Source organism: Centrocercus urophasianus, unplaced genomic scaffold (assembly GCF_019232065.1).
Source record: "Centrocercus urophasianus isolate 14NV4802_14NV808 unplaced genomic scaffold, USGS_Curo_1.0 seq_13, whole genome shotgun sequence".
NCBI classification, from domain to species: Eukaryota; Metazoa; Chordata; class Aves; order Galliformes; family Phasianidae; genus Centrocercus; species Centrocercus urophasianus.
The window spans coordinates 41,659,085-41,674,774 of NW_024884475.1; the positions used below are offsets into that span (position 1 = coordinate 41,659,085).

At 41.7% G+C, this 15,690-nt stretch overlaps 1 protein-coding gene across 1 annotated transcript in view; it reads right to left on the reverse strand.

Moving 5' to 3' along the window:
* The window catches only part of ADGRL3 (adhesion G protein-coupled receptor L3), a 304,411-nt gene that overhangs the window by 130,103 nt on the left and 158,618 nt on the right, over positions 1-15,690 (reverse strand). Inside the window, exon 6 of the mRNA XM_042811914.1 lies at positions 5,621-5,701. Coding sequence (XP_042667848.1) covers positions 5,621-5,701 — 81 coding nt within the window. The remainder of the gene's footprint in view (positions 1-5,620; positions 5,702-15,690) is intronic.

The following is a 15,690-nucleotide window of genomic DNA, read 5'->3' on the forward strand; positions in this document are numbered from 1 at the left end:
AAAGAAAAGCCCCAAGAGCAGTCATTGTTGGAGAAAAGGCTGAGCAAAAGCAAAGAAAACAGGAGATAGATGAAGGGTGAGACATCATATAGCAACCCAGCATTGGATGGGAACAAGGGAATAAGCTGCCAAGCATGGGAGACCCTGACCACCATCCAGTGCATGATCTCGTCATGGCTCTAAAGTGGTGAAATAGCCTCTCACTTGGACACCTCCTCCTGAAATACGGCAGGAAAGTAATTTTGCCTTAAGAATCAGAAAAATGTGTTACTGTAACTAACCCTAAAGGGAAGGAGCAAGGTTAAGTACAATTGGGATCTGGAAGAAAAGCAGAGGGACACTGTAAAGGACTCCCAGGCTGAGTAAATTAAGGAGGCTTGAGCAAAAACGGAAAAATCCTGGAAGGAATTAGGAAGTATCTGGCCACCATCAGCTCTGAGCAGAAACATCCAAACAGCACATCTCTCTAGTAGCCTTGAAAACGGGAGAGGAAAGCAGGACAGGGGGTGTTTCAGGGCCTGGCGAGCATGAGACATGTGGCTCTGTGCGTCGGCTTCAATTATCACAGGAAGCGCCACAGGGCCACACTGCGCTGTGTCCCCCTTTCTGGGTCTGGGAAGGAAGGGGTGCTGGGCTCTGCAACCAGCCCTGCTGGTAACTGGCTGTCACATCCTCCCACATCATCTGCAAAAACCAGCGACCTTTTGAGGGACCTTTGGGAGGAGGAAAAAAAAGGCCCAGAATGTGTGCATCCCAAAACCTGATCTATTTTTGGTAATAAGATTTTGCAGTGCTTCTGATGCTCAGGAGCGGTTGACTATTCCTCAGACTTTGCAAATGTAAAGAGGAAGAAAAACGATAAAGTGGGCCCAGCTTTTGAGGGAAAGATGCATAAAGGGGCACACCGCTGAGCTGGAGAGAAAGGAAGAAAAACAGCAAAACCTCTGCTTGTCTCCCTGATAGCAAATCCAACAGGATTTCCTATAAAAGAGATTCTGTGCCTAAGGAAGCTGAACCATGTAACTGAGATTTACAGGAAAACAGTCCGATACCTGAGCTGGGACCAGAACAACCTGCTTGCTTGAGAAATACACATGGAAGGGTCAGAAACCTCCCATCTCTCCTTTATTTGCTATATATTAGCAGAGCTGGGGAGCAATAAATGGTGTTGCTAATAATTTCTTGTTTTGGAAACACACTGACTTTAAGTGTATTAATCTCCAAGACAACTACTCCCCTTGAGCTTTGATTTTGAAGGAAACCTTTGCAAAATGCTAGCTCAATGGGGGAGGAGAGCTTCTTGGACTGCCTAGTTCTAAAAGCCAGATATATATTTCATGTTTAATATGACTCCACATATGCACCCAAATCTGCTTCAATAAAGCTTTATAAATAGTTTTAGTGTGTGGATTCAGTAAGTTTAATTCACTCTATCTACTGTATTTTAGTACCTGGTGGAAACTCAGTCCAAATGTTAAATTTAATTTATTGCTATATATGATAATTCCATTGAATTTCTTTCTAAGGCAGTGTATCAGAATCACCCTTATCTGTGAAATTCCTTGCTATTATCAGTAACCAATGATCCATTTTTAAACATAGGTTTAATTCTCAGCCTATGAGATCACAAGTATGACTACAAGAAAGGGTTTGGTGCCATAATACAATGATTGACAGCTACAGCTCAGTAAAACAGGACTGCCCAAGTGAAAGAAAGGTTCTTGGAACACTGTTGGCTACCCACGGAAGACAGGGAACAGAGCTCACCAAGGTAAGTAGATTCTCTTTATACACTAGCCTCAACATGGGAGGCTTAAGAGATTGGAGAACAGCCCTCTGGAAAAGGGATTTGAGCATTCTTGTTGATGATAAGTTGGATCTGAGACAGCAGTGTATCCTGTAGACAAATGACTAACCATACCCTGGGGTGCTCCAGACCCAGCACTGCCACCAAGCGAGGGTAGGGGTTGTTTCACTCTGCTCTGCACTGTGCAGCCTCACCTCCAGCACTGGGTGCAGTTTTGTGTGCCATGATACAAGAAGGACAAAAAAAAAACAATTAGGGATCATCCAAAGGAGGCCTACGAAGATGATTCTATGATTTCAAAATCTAGCCACCAGTTCCTGGCTTGCATCATCATCGGGACCATGCATGATGAAGACACAACTTTGTGACTGCTTTGGCAACCCCACGGCATTTTACTTATATTCAGTGGTCCAAGAACTTATCTATCCCTGGAATCATTCTGCATATGGACAGTGTAAACAGGTGAGTATAAGTAATGCACCTGAATCATCAGACTGAGAGGAAGTATAAAAATAATGGTTAACAATGCTTCATATATGGAACTAATTTGAAAATACTCTCAAATTAAAAAGGGGGTGGGTAAAAATCAGTGTCTTGTTTCAAATGCTGATACAGCACCTTATTTCTATTAAGTGATTTACGGTGTCATTACTGCATTACTATACAAAGCAGTGGCTCAGAGTAATTACCCTGTAATGTATGATGACACTAATGTACTAGTAAACTACTGGAGTTTATACTCTATTCAGCACGAGCATCAGGACTCTGAAAGGCAGGTAAAAATGCACTGCATGCATAAACAATGTGGGTAAATGTCACCAGCGATAAAATTTTTAAAAAGGAGAAGGAAGAAGCAGTTACCAATAAATCTGCCAGCTGAGAATTGCAACTGCATAGATCCACAACAGCACTAAATCTGTACAGTTTTTAATACAGGAAGGAAAGATGTTTTTATATCCTTAACCTGGCTCAATTTTCATTTATTACAATTAAAACTGTAAGGTGGCTATCACCTATGTTCTTTTTGTCACTTTAAGTGCAACACTAACCAGTAACTGGTGTTAGTTAGTTAGTTAGCTCAATGCTAGGGAGAACATGGAAAGGAAATGAAGGGCATCAAAGCAACTAAAGCATTCAGTGGTTTATGTTCACTGTTGTAAACTGGTACTCTATATTTAAAGTCCCAGTTATTGAAATTGTGGAGAATCAACAATTGCTTCATGATAAAGGTTGTTTCGTCCTCCTTTTTTTTTTTTTTTAAATACACCCTGTGGCAATGGGATAAAGCTTGAAACATAATCTGAGTGTGTCCCATAGTCTCAGAAAATGTAGCCCAAAAAAGAACCACTTTATAACTGCTACATGCTTAGAAAAAAACAAACAAACAAAAAATCACACCAGGATTTTTAGAATGTCCTAATGGATTTGGGGCACTGAGGCTGGAAATGAGGCAGCATATGCATAGCTAGATGTACATGTCCCAGGGCCAAAGGAAAGCCTTGCTCTTCCTCAGGAGACAGTACCAATTACCATATTTTTAACACCCCCCAGACACCAGCTAATGGATTGGCTGCCTCCCTGGTTCTCTCCCATTAAATTACAAAAGGGATTCAAGTCCTTCTACCAGCATGTGGCACCAGCAACATAATTCCTTCCACACTAAGCAGTCCTTTCTTTAAAATGTCTCAGTCGGGGGGTGGATGGCCCAGTGGAAGCAGTTAATGCAGCAGTTTATGTTGAACAAACTCTATTTTACCTTCTCTGCAAGTGCTGCAACTGTTCTGCGTGATAGACATTGTCCTGCTCCTGTCGGCAGTGGCATTCATCTTGCAGAGGTAGCTATGCCCTCCCAAATGGCAGATTACTGAAGGTTTTTGATAATCCTTAGCTCTTTTACCTTGGAGAAAGTAAGGCACAGCATCATCTTTGCTGTTGTTTCATTCTCCTTGCTGTTTCATTCCATATAGGCTGCTTCAGACTCCATGACAAAGATGTACACTGACCTATTCTAATTAAGTTCTGAATCATTACACTCAACATCAAAGTAGGATTTGAGTGAGAAGGTCCTGAAATTCCTGTCTGTTTCTGCTTTATTGGAGTGCTTTGCTAAAAAATCTGCTTTTGGCTGGCAAGTTTTATTATAAACCTTGAGGTTTTCACGTAGCTTAGAATAAGTTGACAATTTCATATGTGTCAAATCTCATCTTAGGGTGTACCTCACCCAAAAATGAATGGAAGCTGTAGACTGCCAGGAGACTGTATGTGATCGATCTGACTCACAGCAAGACTAACTTTGGAGACAGCACCGTGAATCCAGCATCATCTGCCCTCCAGAACATAGTTCTACCTCATAGAGATGCAAGAGGAGCTAGCAATGAATAATTGTGCTGAGGCTGGTTTTGTATAGCAAGAGTCAATTCCTTCATTTTCATTACTTCATCAGCTGAGAAAACACATTCACACTTACAAAGGGAAACAAACATTTACTTGATCGAATTATGGCTCAAGACGCATGGATGGTGATGGAAAAGCTCACTTGAACTTAAGACAGCCTTTCATACCAAGTGCATTAATGGTATGCTTTCATTTAGACTACAAAGTCCTTCGGCTATTGGAGGTGTAGGGATATGTTTGCAGTTGCAGCTGCAATTCACTGACACAAAGGTTGTTCTGTCTCTGAGAATATTAGAAATGCACAAAGAAGTGAAATTCAGAGGACAGATTTTTTCATATAATGTAATGACAGTGAACCTATCCAGATTAATCTTTCATTAATATATTTTTCAGGCACATATTTTAGAGAAACATATACCCGCACAAACGTGCTCTCAGCCTTACAGTACTTAGGCAGAACAGCAAAATCACTACAAAGGACAAGCCCATACCTTTTCTGCCACTGCAACATGTTTCGAAGGGCAGGAGAAGGGAACAAAACAAAACAAAACAAAACAAAAAACCCTAATCTATAGTGTTATCTGCCTGCTAGCACGCTTTGGCTGCCATATTTCCTCCCATTCCTTTCTTCAATAACACTCCTTGTGTTTGTTGTTCCTACACATTCCTGAAGCCGATCAAGAAATCTCTTCTGCTACTGCTTGATTTGTAGCAGTGAATGCATACTCTGGGTCTGAGCCCATTTCCACAGGCCACGGGGAATCCTCCAGTGAGGATTCATCACAATGCAGCTAGGTGAAGATCCTCTAAATCAGGCTCAGAAATCAAAGGCTCACTTTCATATCACCTTATTTTCACAATTCAACAGAGGCACATATCTTAGCAGAGCTACTCTGGGTTCAGTCCACACATATTAGCTACTAATTAGGTAGCCTAAAACTGGAGTCATCCTCTAGAGTTACCATGTCTCTCTACCAATTTTGAAAAAATCCTTGATAATGGTAACATGGATGGAATCCAGGACTGAACTGCTGCAAAATACCTATATACCTTCACTCACCTGAAGGCAGCTGAAATATGCTCTTTTGTATACTGCTACAAGTCCCCTTTGCCTGTGCACTACAATTAGAAAGGAAATGCAGCATGCAGAGGGTAAGAGCTGAAGTTAACATATCCCAGAAGTGAACTAGTGGAGAAAGCAATGTGACTTGTGAACAAAATGGTGTACTCAAAGCTACATAATATGGCACATGGGACACAGTTCTCTCTCATACAATACTTCCATAGGAAATTATTTGCTCCTGAGCACTTGCATGAAACATGCTAACTGCAGCTACTCAATGAACAAATGAATGACATACACTCACATATTTGGCCCTTTCACAATGCACATGCATGGAGACTGCACCTCTGACTCACCCTTAGATGGTGGTCGCTCCAGATCCGAATCGAGGTGGATTGGTGGGGCAATATAGGAAACCTGCCCATGGTGAGCCTGCCCTGTGGACAAATAAGTTTTTTAGTTGTGCTGTTTTCTACAGAAATCTATTAGGTTATAATTGAACATACAATATTTTTGTGGCCCAGGACTCAGAACAGGTTTGTATTTTTTCTAAAGCACATTTTTCACATACACTAATGTTCAAAAGGAAGATGAACTTCCATTTTGTAGAGGCATCTACTCAGAACTTATACCTGTTTTACCACATACATTTTGCACAATGTTCTCTTAAGGGGCCGTATGCCACAGAAGTCAACGAGTTTCACAGAAACCCATTCAATGTGTTAATTTCACTCTAAGAGGCAAACTAGTAGTTCTGTGTCACAAAAATTTCTGAGGGAAGTATGGTATGAAGTACAACTGCATCTGTTTGTCCCATCTGCAGAAGATACAGATACTGCTTTGTGGAGCTTAGCGTTGCTTTCACCTGAATGGAAGCTTTTCTGTTCTCAACACTGCCATGCAGCTTCCCAGTAGGTAGAGACTCAATTCTTCTCCAGTAATTTGGAAGCAACTATATCAAGAAACTTTTATTTATAATAAAAAACATGTTGTTATAATTCATCTATTTACTGTAACAATTTACAGGGTTGTTAATCTCTTTTTCTAAACACGGAAAGTTAATGACACATAGATTACGATAACAGCTAGAGTAACCTTCCTGTTTCAAGTAATATTCGTGCTGCAATAAAAGCAGTTGATTCCTCTTATGAGGCACATTCCAAATAATTAATATGGCTCCCTGTTGACACTTGCTGTTGTTGCTCCAAGCAATTTCCAAGCTAGCATCACAAGCAGCAGAGCAGTGGTACACTCTTCAGGCTTCTTTGTAATGAAATCCAGGAATACCATGAGAACAGTATGCTAGTGTACATAATATGTTGAGAACATCTCTTCAGGGGTATAAAATATTAATGGAAAAGAGGGAGGAGGGGTAAAGCATGTTTAAGTGGACAGTACATATTTACTGCTTTACACTGAAACTGTCTTATAATTTGCATTATTAGCCATACAACAACTGGACTTATTTAGGTTTAAAATCTAATGACACACCATAAATTCTATATTTGCTTTTAAGCGTTTTAACACGGGAAATTTGCTTCAGGCAAACCCATAGCTAATAATGAGTTACCCTGCTTTCCTCTTCTCGTTTCCATGTTAAAAATCCATTTAATGTCATTAATGAATACAAGTCATCATCTAATAGCTGATTGGTTCTGCAGTGGAAATAGGAAGCCTGCTCTACTCCATGCTGCTCAAAGTGCAGATCAGTGTCCTAATAACTATGCAACAGGCTCCTCGTTTGCTGCATCCCAGACACTACCAAAATGCAAAATAACAGGTTGGAAGAGACTTGTGGAAATTGCCAGTCCAGTCCAAGGACAGCAAAAGTTAATTGCTCAGAACTGCATCCATTTCGGGTTTGAAGATTTCCAATATGAGGGAATCTGCAATCTCTCTGGGCAACCTGTGCCAGTGCTCAGTTACTTGCACAGGAAAAAAAAAAAAAAAAAACCAAAGAAAAAGCAGCTTATTCTTATAGAATCACAAAGTTTGGAAAAGACTTCCAAAGATCATCTAGTCCAAATGTCAATCATTATGTTCAAATGGAATTTCTTGTTTTTCAGTCTGCGCCCACTGCCTCTTGCCCTATCACTGGATGCATCTGAAAAGAGTTTGGTTTTGTACTATTTATTCTCCACCTCTGCACTCCAATCAGGAAGCTAGGCACATCAATAAGTTGCCTCTGGACCACGCCTGCTCCAAGTGGAACAGTCCCAACTCTCTCATAGAGAGATGCTTCAATCCTTTTATCATCTTACTGGATTGATGCCAGTAAGTCCTTGTCTCTCTTGTACTGAGAAACCCAGAACCAGGCCCATAATCCAGGTGCATTCCCATCAGTGCTGAGCAGAGGGGCAGGATCACTTCCCTCAATCTGCTGGCAATGCACTGCCTAATGCAGTCCAGCATTCTGGTGGCCTTTTCTGTCCCATGGGCACATTGCTAGCACATCTTTTTTTCCCCCCTCATCAAGTCCCTTCTTGGGACCAAGTGATCCCTAATACAAAGAATGAATAATTCTCCCGTTTTGAAGGGTTAGGTTGGAGTAAAGAAGACGTGCACAGTATAAAAGATTGCTAAATATCTGCAAGTTTGCTTAGACATTCATTATGATTCAGTAGTAACTATAGAATTTATGAACATTCATGAATGTTTTATAAAAGCTTCTACCTAATATGGAGGAAGCAGTAGCATCAAATGCTCACTTGTGACAAATGAAACAAGTTGCTGAAAGCTTTTGTCTACTTGTTGCTGATACAAAACATACCTCTTCCAAACAACATCAAACTTGACTCCTGTCAGACAGTATGCTTTTCAAAATGCTAAAAAAATCAAATTTTAAGTGTTAATACTTTATATAAAAGCAATGCATACAACACCTGTGCTACATTTTCTGGGCACGAATACCAACTTAGTCTTGAGACTCATCAGTCTTTCCATATGAGAAACAAAATCTCTCCAGCTCTCCACTGCTATCTGTGGCCCACATTATGCGTTCATGATCAAGATCCCTTGCAAACCTTCTTGCTAATCAACAGAATCACATTTTTTCATTGATTTTACTATTACTGGCAATGGTGACATCTGAGGGGGCTGAGGGAAGAGAGCCAAGGGGCAGTGGCTGAAGAAGGCCTCAGCAGTAGTAATGTTGCACAAGTACACAGAGGAAACTTACATCAGGGGACAAAACTTGATTACCAAAGTAATGAGTCCTTCCAGATTTAACAGTATTGAACTTTTTCCCAATGACTCATAGCATCATAGGACTACAGAATATCCCAAGTTGGAAGGGACCCATTAGAATCACAGAGTCCAACTCTTGGCTCCACGCAGGACCACCCAAAATTAAATAACACATTAAATAACACTACTCCATTGAATAACATAATTTTGCCTAATGAAACAATGTAAGATCTTGAGGATGATGTCACTGGCACAGCTCAAGTCAGTCACAAAGACTGAGAGAACAAGTTTTTTCCAAATTATACCAATTCCTGTCCATTTTATATGAGTTTAGCAGTTCTGGATGCTTACCTCAAGCCTCAGCTCTAGGACTGAGCATCCCCACCCAATCCCCCCTCTCCAGGTCCAGCTATAGCAAAGAAACACTTGGAAAGGAGAATGTGTAAATCTTATAAAAAGAGGGTAGAAGCACTCAACCTTTCCCTCTTCAAGTCCCCTGGTTCTTTAGCTGTCTTCTGTACATGCTGAGTTTGCACAGCAGACCTTGTAGCACCGTAAAGTTGGGACATGGGCCTCCCTTGTTCACATGACCGTCTCTCCGTCTATTAAACTTTGATGCACAACTGCACATCTATTACTTCAGAAGACTATTTGATCTCCCTCAAAAGCCTGAAGAGCTGCCCACAGGCTAGCCACTTCCAAGCTGTTGCTCGGGTATCTGTGCCTATGGGAGAGGAAACAGATCGTTTCAGGCCCTTCCCAAATTTTATGGAGCTCTCCAAAAATAACTGCACCTCTTCAAATTAGTGGGCCAATTTTAATAATTAAAAAAAGGAAAAAGAAGAAGAAGAAAAAAAGTCTATTTCTAAAAAAATACCAAAGGTCAAGATGCCTCTCTTGCTGATGGAAAGCTGGGCTTGCCTTGTATTACAACAGCTTGCACGGCCCTCTCCAAATCCCACTCTGACTATAACCATCTGGTGTTTCAGCAGCCGGCTCTCAGGTAAAAAAGTAAACAGCAATCAAATGTAATCATCAAAGTAACACGTGATGAAGTTGCCAATTTTGTATCTAATTGCTTCAGTCAGGCTCCGTTTCCTTTACTCCTCTTGCCTGTGAGGAGCAGCCGCCATCATGGCTGGTTCAGGAGGGCGGACAGGAATGGCTGACAGCACGCAGCCATCCTGTAAGCAGCAGGAGAGCGGCAGAGAGGCCCTTGTGCCATGTGATCAGCTGAAAAAAAGAAGGGTTAATGCTGGAGTGCCACCGCAGTTTGCTCCCTCTCCCTCTCTGCTGCTTTTTTGCGTAGCGTGCTGCAAGGATTCAGGCCTGGCCAACACTGCATAAACATCAACAATGCTGTTTTTGCCAGCGGCTTTCATGCTCTCACTGGCACGTCCAGTCAGGCAGCACAGCTCGGCTCTGCTCCTTCCTGCTGCAGCACAAACTCTCAGGTGAGGCAGAGTGAGCGCCGAGCTCGGCGTGGGCACCCCAAAGGCCCTGCCTTCTGAGTGCGAGGTCTCTCTCTCCACTCAGTAGCCGCCATTTTGGCAGTGAAGCACAGAGGTGGCCGGGTAAGTCCATCCGGTGACATGGCCTCCCTCGGGAGGAGGAAACAGAAGAGATGTCTGCAGATTGAAGGAGCACCTCGCTCGCCATTACATGTTCAGGTCTGACACATGAGAGATGCAGCATCTTGGAAAGCTGCTAAGTTACAAGAACAAAGACAGTGTTTGTGAAGAATGCAGGAAATGTAATGGCATGGCCCGAGGGATAACTTTGTTAAGGGATCTGGATGCTTACAAACACAAAATAAACATTCACACATCTTCAGAAATCTGCCCTTAAGTTATTTGAGTCATCTACAGATTCCACGATAATGAAACCACAGGAAAAAAAACACATGCACTAACAAGAAACTAGCAATACAGTAGTCTTATCTGTTTACACATAAAAACGCTTCCCCTGTTTCTTTTTGGAAACATACATAGTACTTGTGCATATGACAGTGCAGACCTCCCTCCCAACCCTGTTCCAAGCATCCAGTGCCTGGTTTTCTCTGGAGGTGAAAGTTCCCTTTCTCAACTGTCCCCATCCATGGCAGATCACTACAACACATTCTTTTTCTGTCATGTTAGATTGCATCACTCGCTCTGTTTTCTACCCATTTTCCAGCCTCCTTCGGTATGTTTTCACCTTCCACTGGCTCCCTTCTATTTTTGAGATCCTTCTAAGACTGCCTAGCTAGCATTTCACACAGAATATTTCATTTAATTCTGTGCCTGCAGCTCTCATGACCCAGAGTTCCCTTACACTGCCTCTGTCTCCTACATGCTTTCAGCACCTCCGAATACAGCCACCTCTGTGGACTGAATTCCTCATTCTGTTTATCCGTTCACTTGGATTACTAATGAGTAAGTTAATAACCGTGAAACCGCACGTTAATTCCTGAGACTTTGATTTCAGTTCTTCACCTCATTTTTTCTTAATAACAATGGACTGGACACACACCAGTTAATTTGAATACGCACGTTCTAAGAGAAAGTCTCAGAAAACTTATCAATGGTTTTACCAAAATAATTACATATAAAATTTCATTTCTACACTGCAGCTCTCCCCTCCCAGCTGAACAACTCAATTTTTAAAAGCAATCTAGTCTGTCTGGTATGAGCTGATCTGTAAAAGACAACATTACTTTTTTGACCAAATTTACGTAATCCTTCATTAACAGAATTTTAAATAAATATCTGATTTATTATCTAGCTGAAGACTGCACCCACTTTGTTGGATTGCAATTTCCAAGAATATCACTCTTATCCTCTTTAATTTCAGAAATTACTACATTTTTCTTGCCCTTTTTTCCTCTCCTCACAGGTCTTTTTGAACAACATAGCATATAGGAATATATAAAAACATATGGAAAGAGAAATTAAAAGCTGCAGGCTTGCTAACAAACTCTACTTACATGCCATTAAACAAATTTCATTTAGACCTATTACTCTGCATACATTCAAACTTCTCCCAGCAGCCTTTTTACTGCCTTTTATCGATGATTATCTTTGCTAAACATCATTTCCTCGCTGCCCACCCTTTTCCATTTTGCATTAAAAGCTTTCTTTTTAAATAAAGCTTTTATAAAGCCATTCCCTACCTCAGACATGTTAGAGTTAGCACTGATTCTGTCCACTGCTTCATTTACTCACAGACTTCATTGGAGTTTCTTTCTTTCACCTGTACATCACTCTTTCATCTTTCATTGTCCTTTTAACTCCTTAGGGTTACTGTAACTCATCCACTCTCTCTTCTCTCCCCCTCAGGCTTAATTCCTCTTCCTTCCCTCAAAGCCTCACACACTTCTGAATACAAGAAACTGCCTTTTCCAAATGATGCTCTCTGAGTACATCAGCTCTGCACTTTTGCCATTTTACCTCTTGTATTTCATACCTGAAATGACTACGAGCTTAAAGCAACTGGAGAGGGAAAAGTATGGTACCTGTGAGCAAAGCTGCACAATGTCTGTGGGCAGGGCAGGAATGCTAGGGGCAGCTCTAAAACAAGGAGGATGGGGTCCCTGGCACCACGACCATAGGGTGGCCAGGTGGTGGCTGCATGCATACAGTTTCCTGATCACAGCTACTTTATGCACTTAGGGGTTACCAAAACCAGAATATTTTGGACAACCTACAAACTGTGCTAAAGAGGGTGCTCCTGCACAGTTAGCACAATAAGCAAATGTTTCTTCTCCCATTCTTGCTTGACAGGAGTAAAGTTACAGCACTGCTACTTCAATCATTGCTTCTGAAGCTGTTTCAAAACGTACATAATTGCAGCTCTCTAAAACGTCTATATTGTGTAGATATATCTTAAGATACACGTGTATCATGTATCTTAGCTTCCACATATAATACAAAGTCTGAGAGTAGAAGATTCAGAACTGCACTTTATATTTTTCTTTTGTTTTGTTGCTTTTTCTTGTTGTTTTTTTTTTTCTGTTATCTCTCTCTCTCTTTTTTTTTTTTTTTTTTATAAATGAGAAATCTACTTTGATGCATGAATTACACTACTATGCCTTCCAGTGATTTCCATGAGGAATCAATTTGCAGGAAAGAAGAAGGTGGGTTCTCACTTCCCTATAGCAAGATGCAGCTAATTTTCCCAGTACCTACCAAAACAATACAGGGCTGTCAAATGCAAACCCTGGAGCTGGGGAAGAAACACCTCTAAAGGAAGCAGGGAGAGAGGTGAGTTGGGTGGATGTTTAGTTAAGACCCTGTCATGCATGCATCTCATGTTTTAAAGTAAATGCAAATCCACAAACAACGCCTGGCAGCATATGTGTGAGCAGAAAGCATGATAAAATAGGCTAATCTTTTCTGAGGATGTATTATTCTTGCTTTGAATCTGTCACAACAAACAGCAGCCTTAACCACAAGAGAAAGGAAATCAAAATGGCCTTTTTGGCCATTTGACAGTCATTACTTGGGTGGCTCTAGGCTAGCTGAGTTTTTAGGAGCATTCTGCAACTGAGATTGGAATTACATACAAAAATATTGGCAAGAACAATGCCAGAAGAATGGGTTAAAGACTGATTATTACAGCAGCTGAAGCAATTGGAGGCTTTTAACTACTGGCAGTTGCATACTTTCAAGAGAGCTTTTAGGAGTCAGAAACTCAAGACACAGTCGAAGTCAGGGGCAAGGAAACTTCTTCAAGCCACAGTGAGATTCTTCCCTTTGCTGTGCAAGTGTTGTAGTTTGAGTTCTGTGTTTATACAAACCTTAGCTCTCTGTTAAAGACTTAATACATTTGTTTTAGGAGGGTTTGAGCTCTGCAGACTCCAGTACGTGTCCTAGAATTCATCCTGCCTGGTATACAAGGGGGGAAAGAAGAAGAAAAAGAGTGAGGAAATACTCCACACATGCTGTTATAATTAAAAAATGTTAAATACCTCCTATCTTCCCCACAGACAGCAGCAGGTGAGGGAAGGCCCCCTCCAGGTCTAACTTTCTCCAGAGCCTGAGGCAGGGAGCTGACCTGCATTTTCTAAGATCTGCTCCCCAAAAGCTTGCCAGCAGGTTAAAAGAAAGACAGCACATCATATTACTCTTCTCTTGCCAGATGTGTTCATCATGTTATGAAATATGATTTACCTATCACCTGCACTGGAAACTGGGGAGGGGAGAGTGATTTTGGTGCAGATGAAACCAAGGGGTTTGGAGCAAATATAATACTCAGAGCCCTGGTGGAGATGATAAATATCCATAAGCAAGAACTGCCCAGAGCAGGTTTAGAAATGGCAAATACAGCTGCGCCTCAGAGGGTTTTCTTGGCCACCTCTCAAAGATTTAATCTGATACGAGGAGTGCTGTGCCAGCTCTTACTGTCCTTACTCTGTTCTTTTCCCAAAAGTCAACCAGGAAGTTTTCATCTGCCTTAATGTGCTGTGGATCAAGTCCAGCAAAATCTACCTTGTATGGGGCTGAAAAGACTTGATACAGAAAAATTTGGAAGAGTTTTCTGGGAGAAACCTAGCCAAAGCCATCCAGTCCATCTCCTGCAGAGGTAAAATAGTTCCTTATGTTGTTTTGAAAGGTATCTCCTCAAGGCTGCCCACTGCTTCCTCCAAGGTACTAATCAACAGATCCTGCTGTCAAGATTTCAACTTTGTTTTCCCTTTCTTAGAGGAGGAATGCCTTCCTGCCTGAGATGTCTCTGCCTTATTTTTTTTCCTCTTGCTTGTTCTTTTTTCAACACTTCACTTTTTAGAGCCCTGTCCTTTGCAGTGCTCTCAATAGCACTTGTATTTACTCTCCCCACTCCTACTATCAGCATTTATTAAAAAGGACGCAACTTCACATTATAGCTAACTAATTTAACAGTGGTCTTCACAAGGCTACGGATTTCTATACCCTCCCTTGCAGCAGATCTCGCAATTAATGCAAGTACAGATCAAGCTAGAGCTGATCTGATGAAAAATGACCCACCAAAAACAGTAGCAATTAGTTTTCTGCTGGCTCAAGGAGCACATCCAACTCATCCTGCCATAGGAGCAGTGCCAGAGTCAATACAAAGGCAAGGATAAGAACGAAAGAGCCAGGGTGAGGGTGGAATGGGGACAGCTAGTCTCAGTGTAACATAAAACCACACCTGTGAACAGTAGGAACACTGTATCTAGATGCTCCCTCTGTTCTCACACAAGACTCCTTGCCCCAGAGACTCCCACCAGTTGCTTCCTTTCTTTGCCACCTTTCAGACAGCTTTTAAACTACCTGCCAGTATGATTTAGAGTGCTATATCTCACTGCTCCAGGTCAAAGGTTTAATTAAAAGCCATACATGTGACAGCATGCTTACTCCTCGCATATAAAGCCTACAACACAGCCCTATCTTTGTTATTTAGGCTGCTGCTGTTAACACAGGAAGAGGAGCAGTGGGGAAGAGGAGAAATCAGGCAGTAGTTCTTGCTATGCTGAACTTCAAGTTCAGCGGCAAAGCATCCAGGCGGGTTGTCAGAGAAATCAGTGGAGATGCTGGACTATATGGCAGGAGACACGTTTCAAGCAGACAGGTAGATGTGTGAGTCACCAGCACAGAGAGGGTAATTGAAGTGTCTTGTAGTTTCAAATATTGTGAGATGTGGTCCAAGAATTTGTCACTCTCACTTTCTTCCATTTGTGACAGCCTATAGCAGATGTCCACTTCAATATGCTTTTACTTTCCAGTCTATGTTTTTGCATGCTTAGCATGGTGTCCATCCCCACATCACTCCTCCCTAGTACTACCTCTATCTCCGCTGTGATCTTTTTTCTTGCACCATTCCCTGAGCAGGTAAGATCTCACTCTCACTCACCTTCTGTGCCAGACACACCTTTCACCAGGAATCCATGATGGCAAGCCTCCAAGAAACAGTTTCAGCATGCAGGGCTGCTTCTCCAGCCCCTCACATGCATCCACTCATCTTGCTTGATGACCTCCATCACCACACAACCACATACCACACTAACTTTAACTCTGCACTTTCTGTGATTCAAGAGTGACCACAGCCCAAATGGGACTGCCAGACAATAAAGAGTTACAGGAATCTTGTTCATTACAGGTATTTTTATCCGCTGTTGTCATTAAGAAAGCGCAAGAAGATGAGTAATTTGTTTTCAAAGAGGGTCAGCACACCCTAACTTCATTAATCACTTCTTTTGATCTACCACAGAAGCTTTGAGACAAGCAGTACAGCCTGCCTGCCT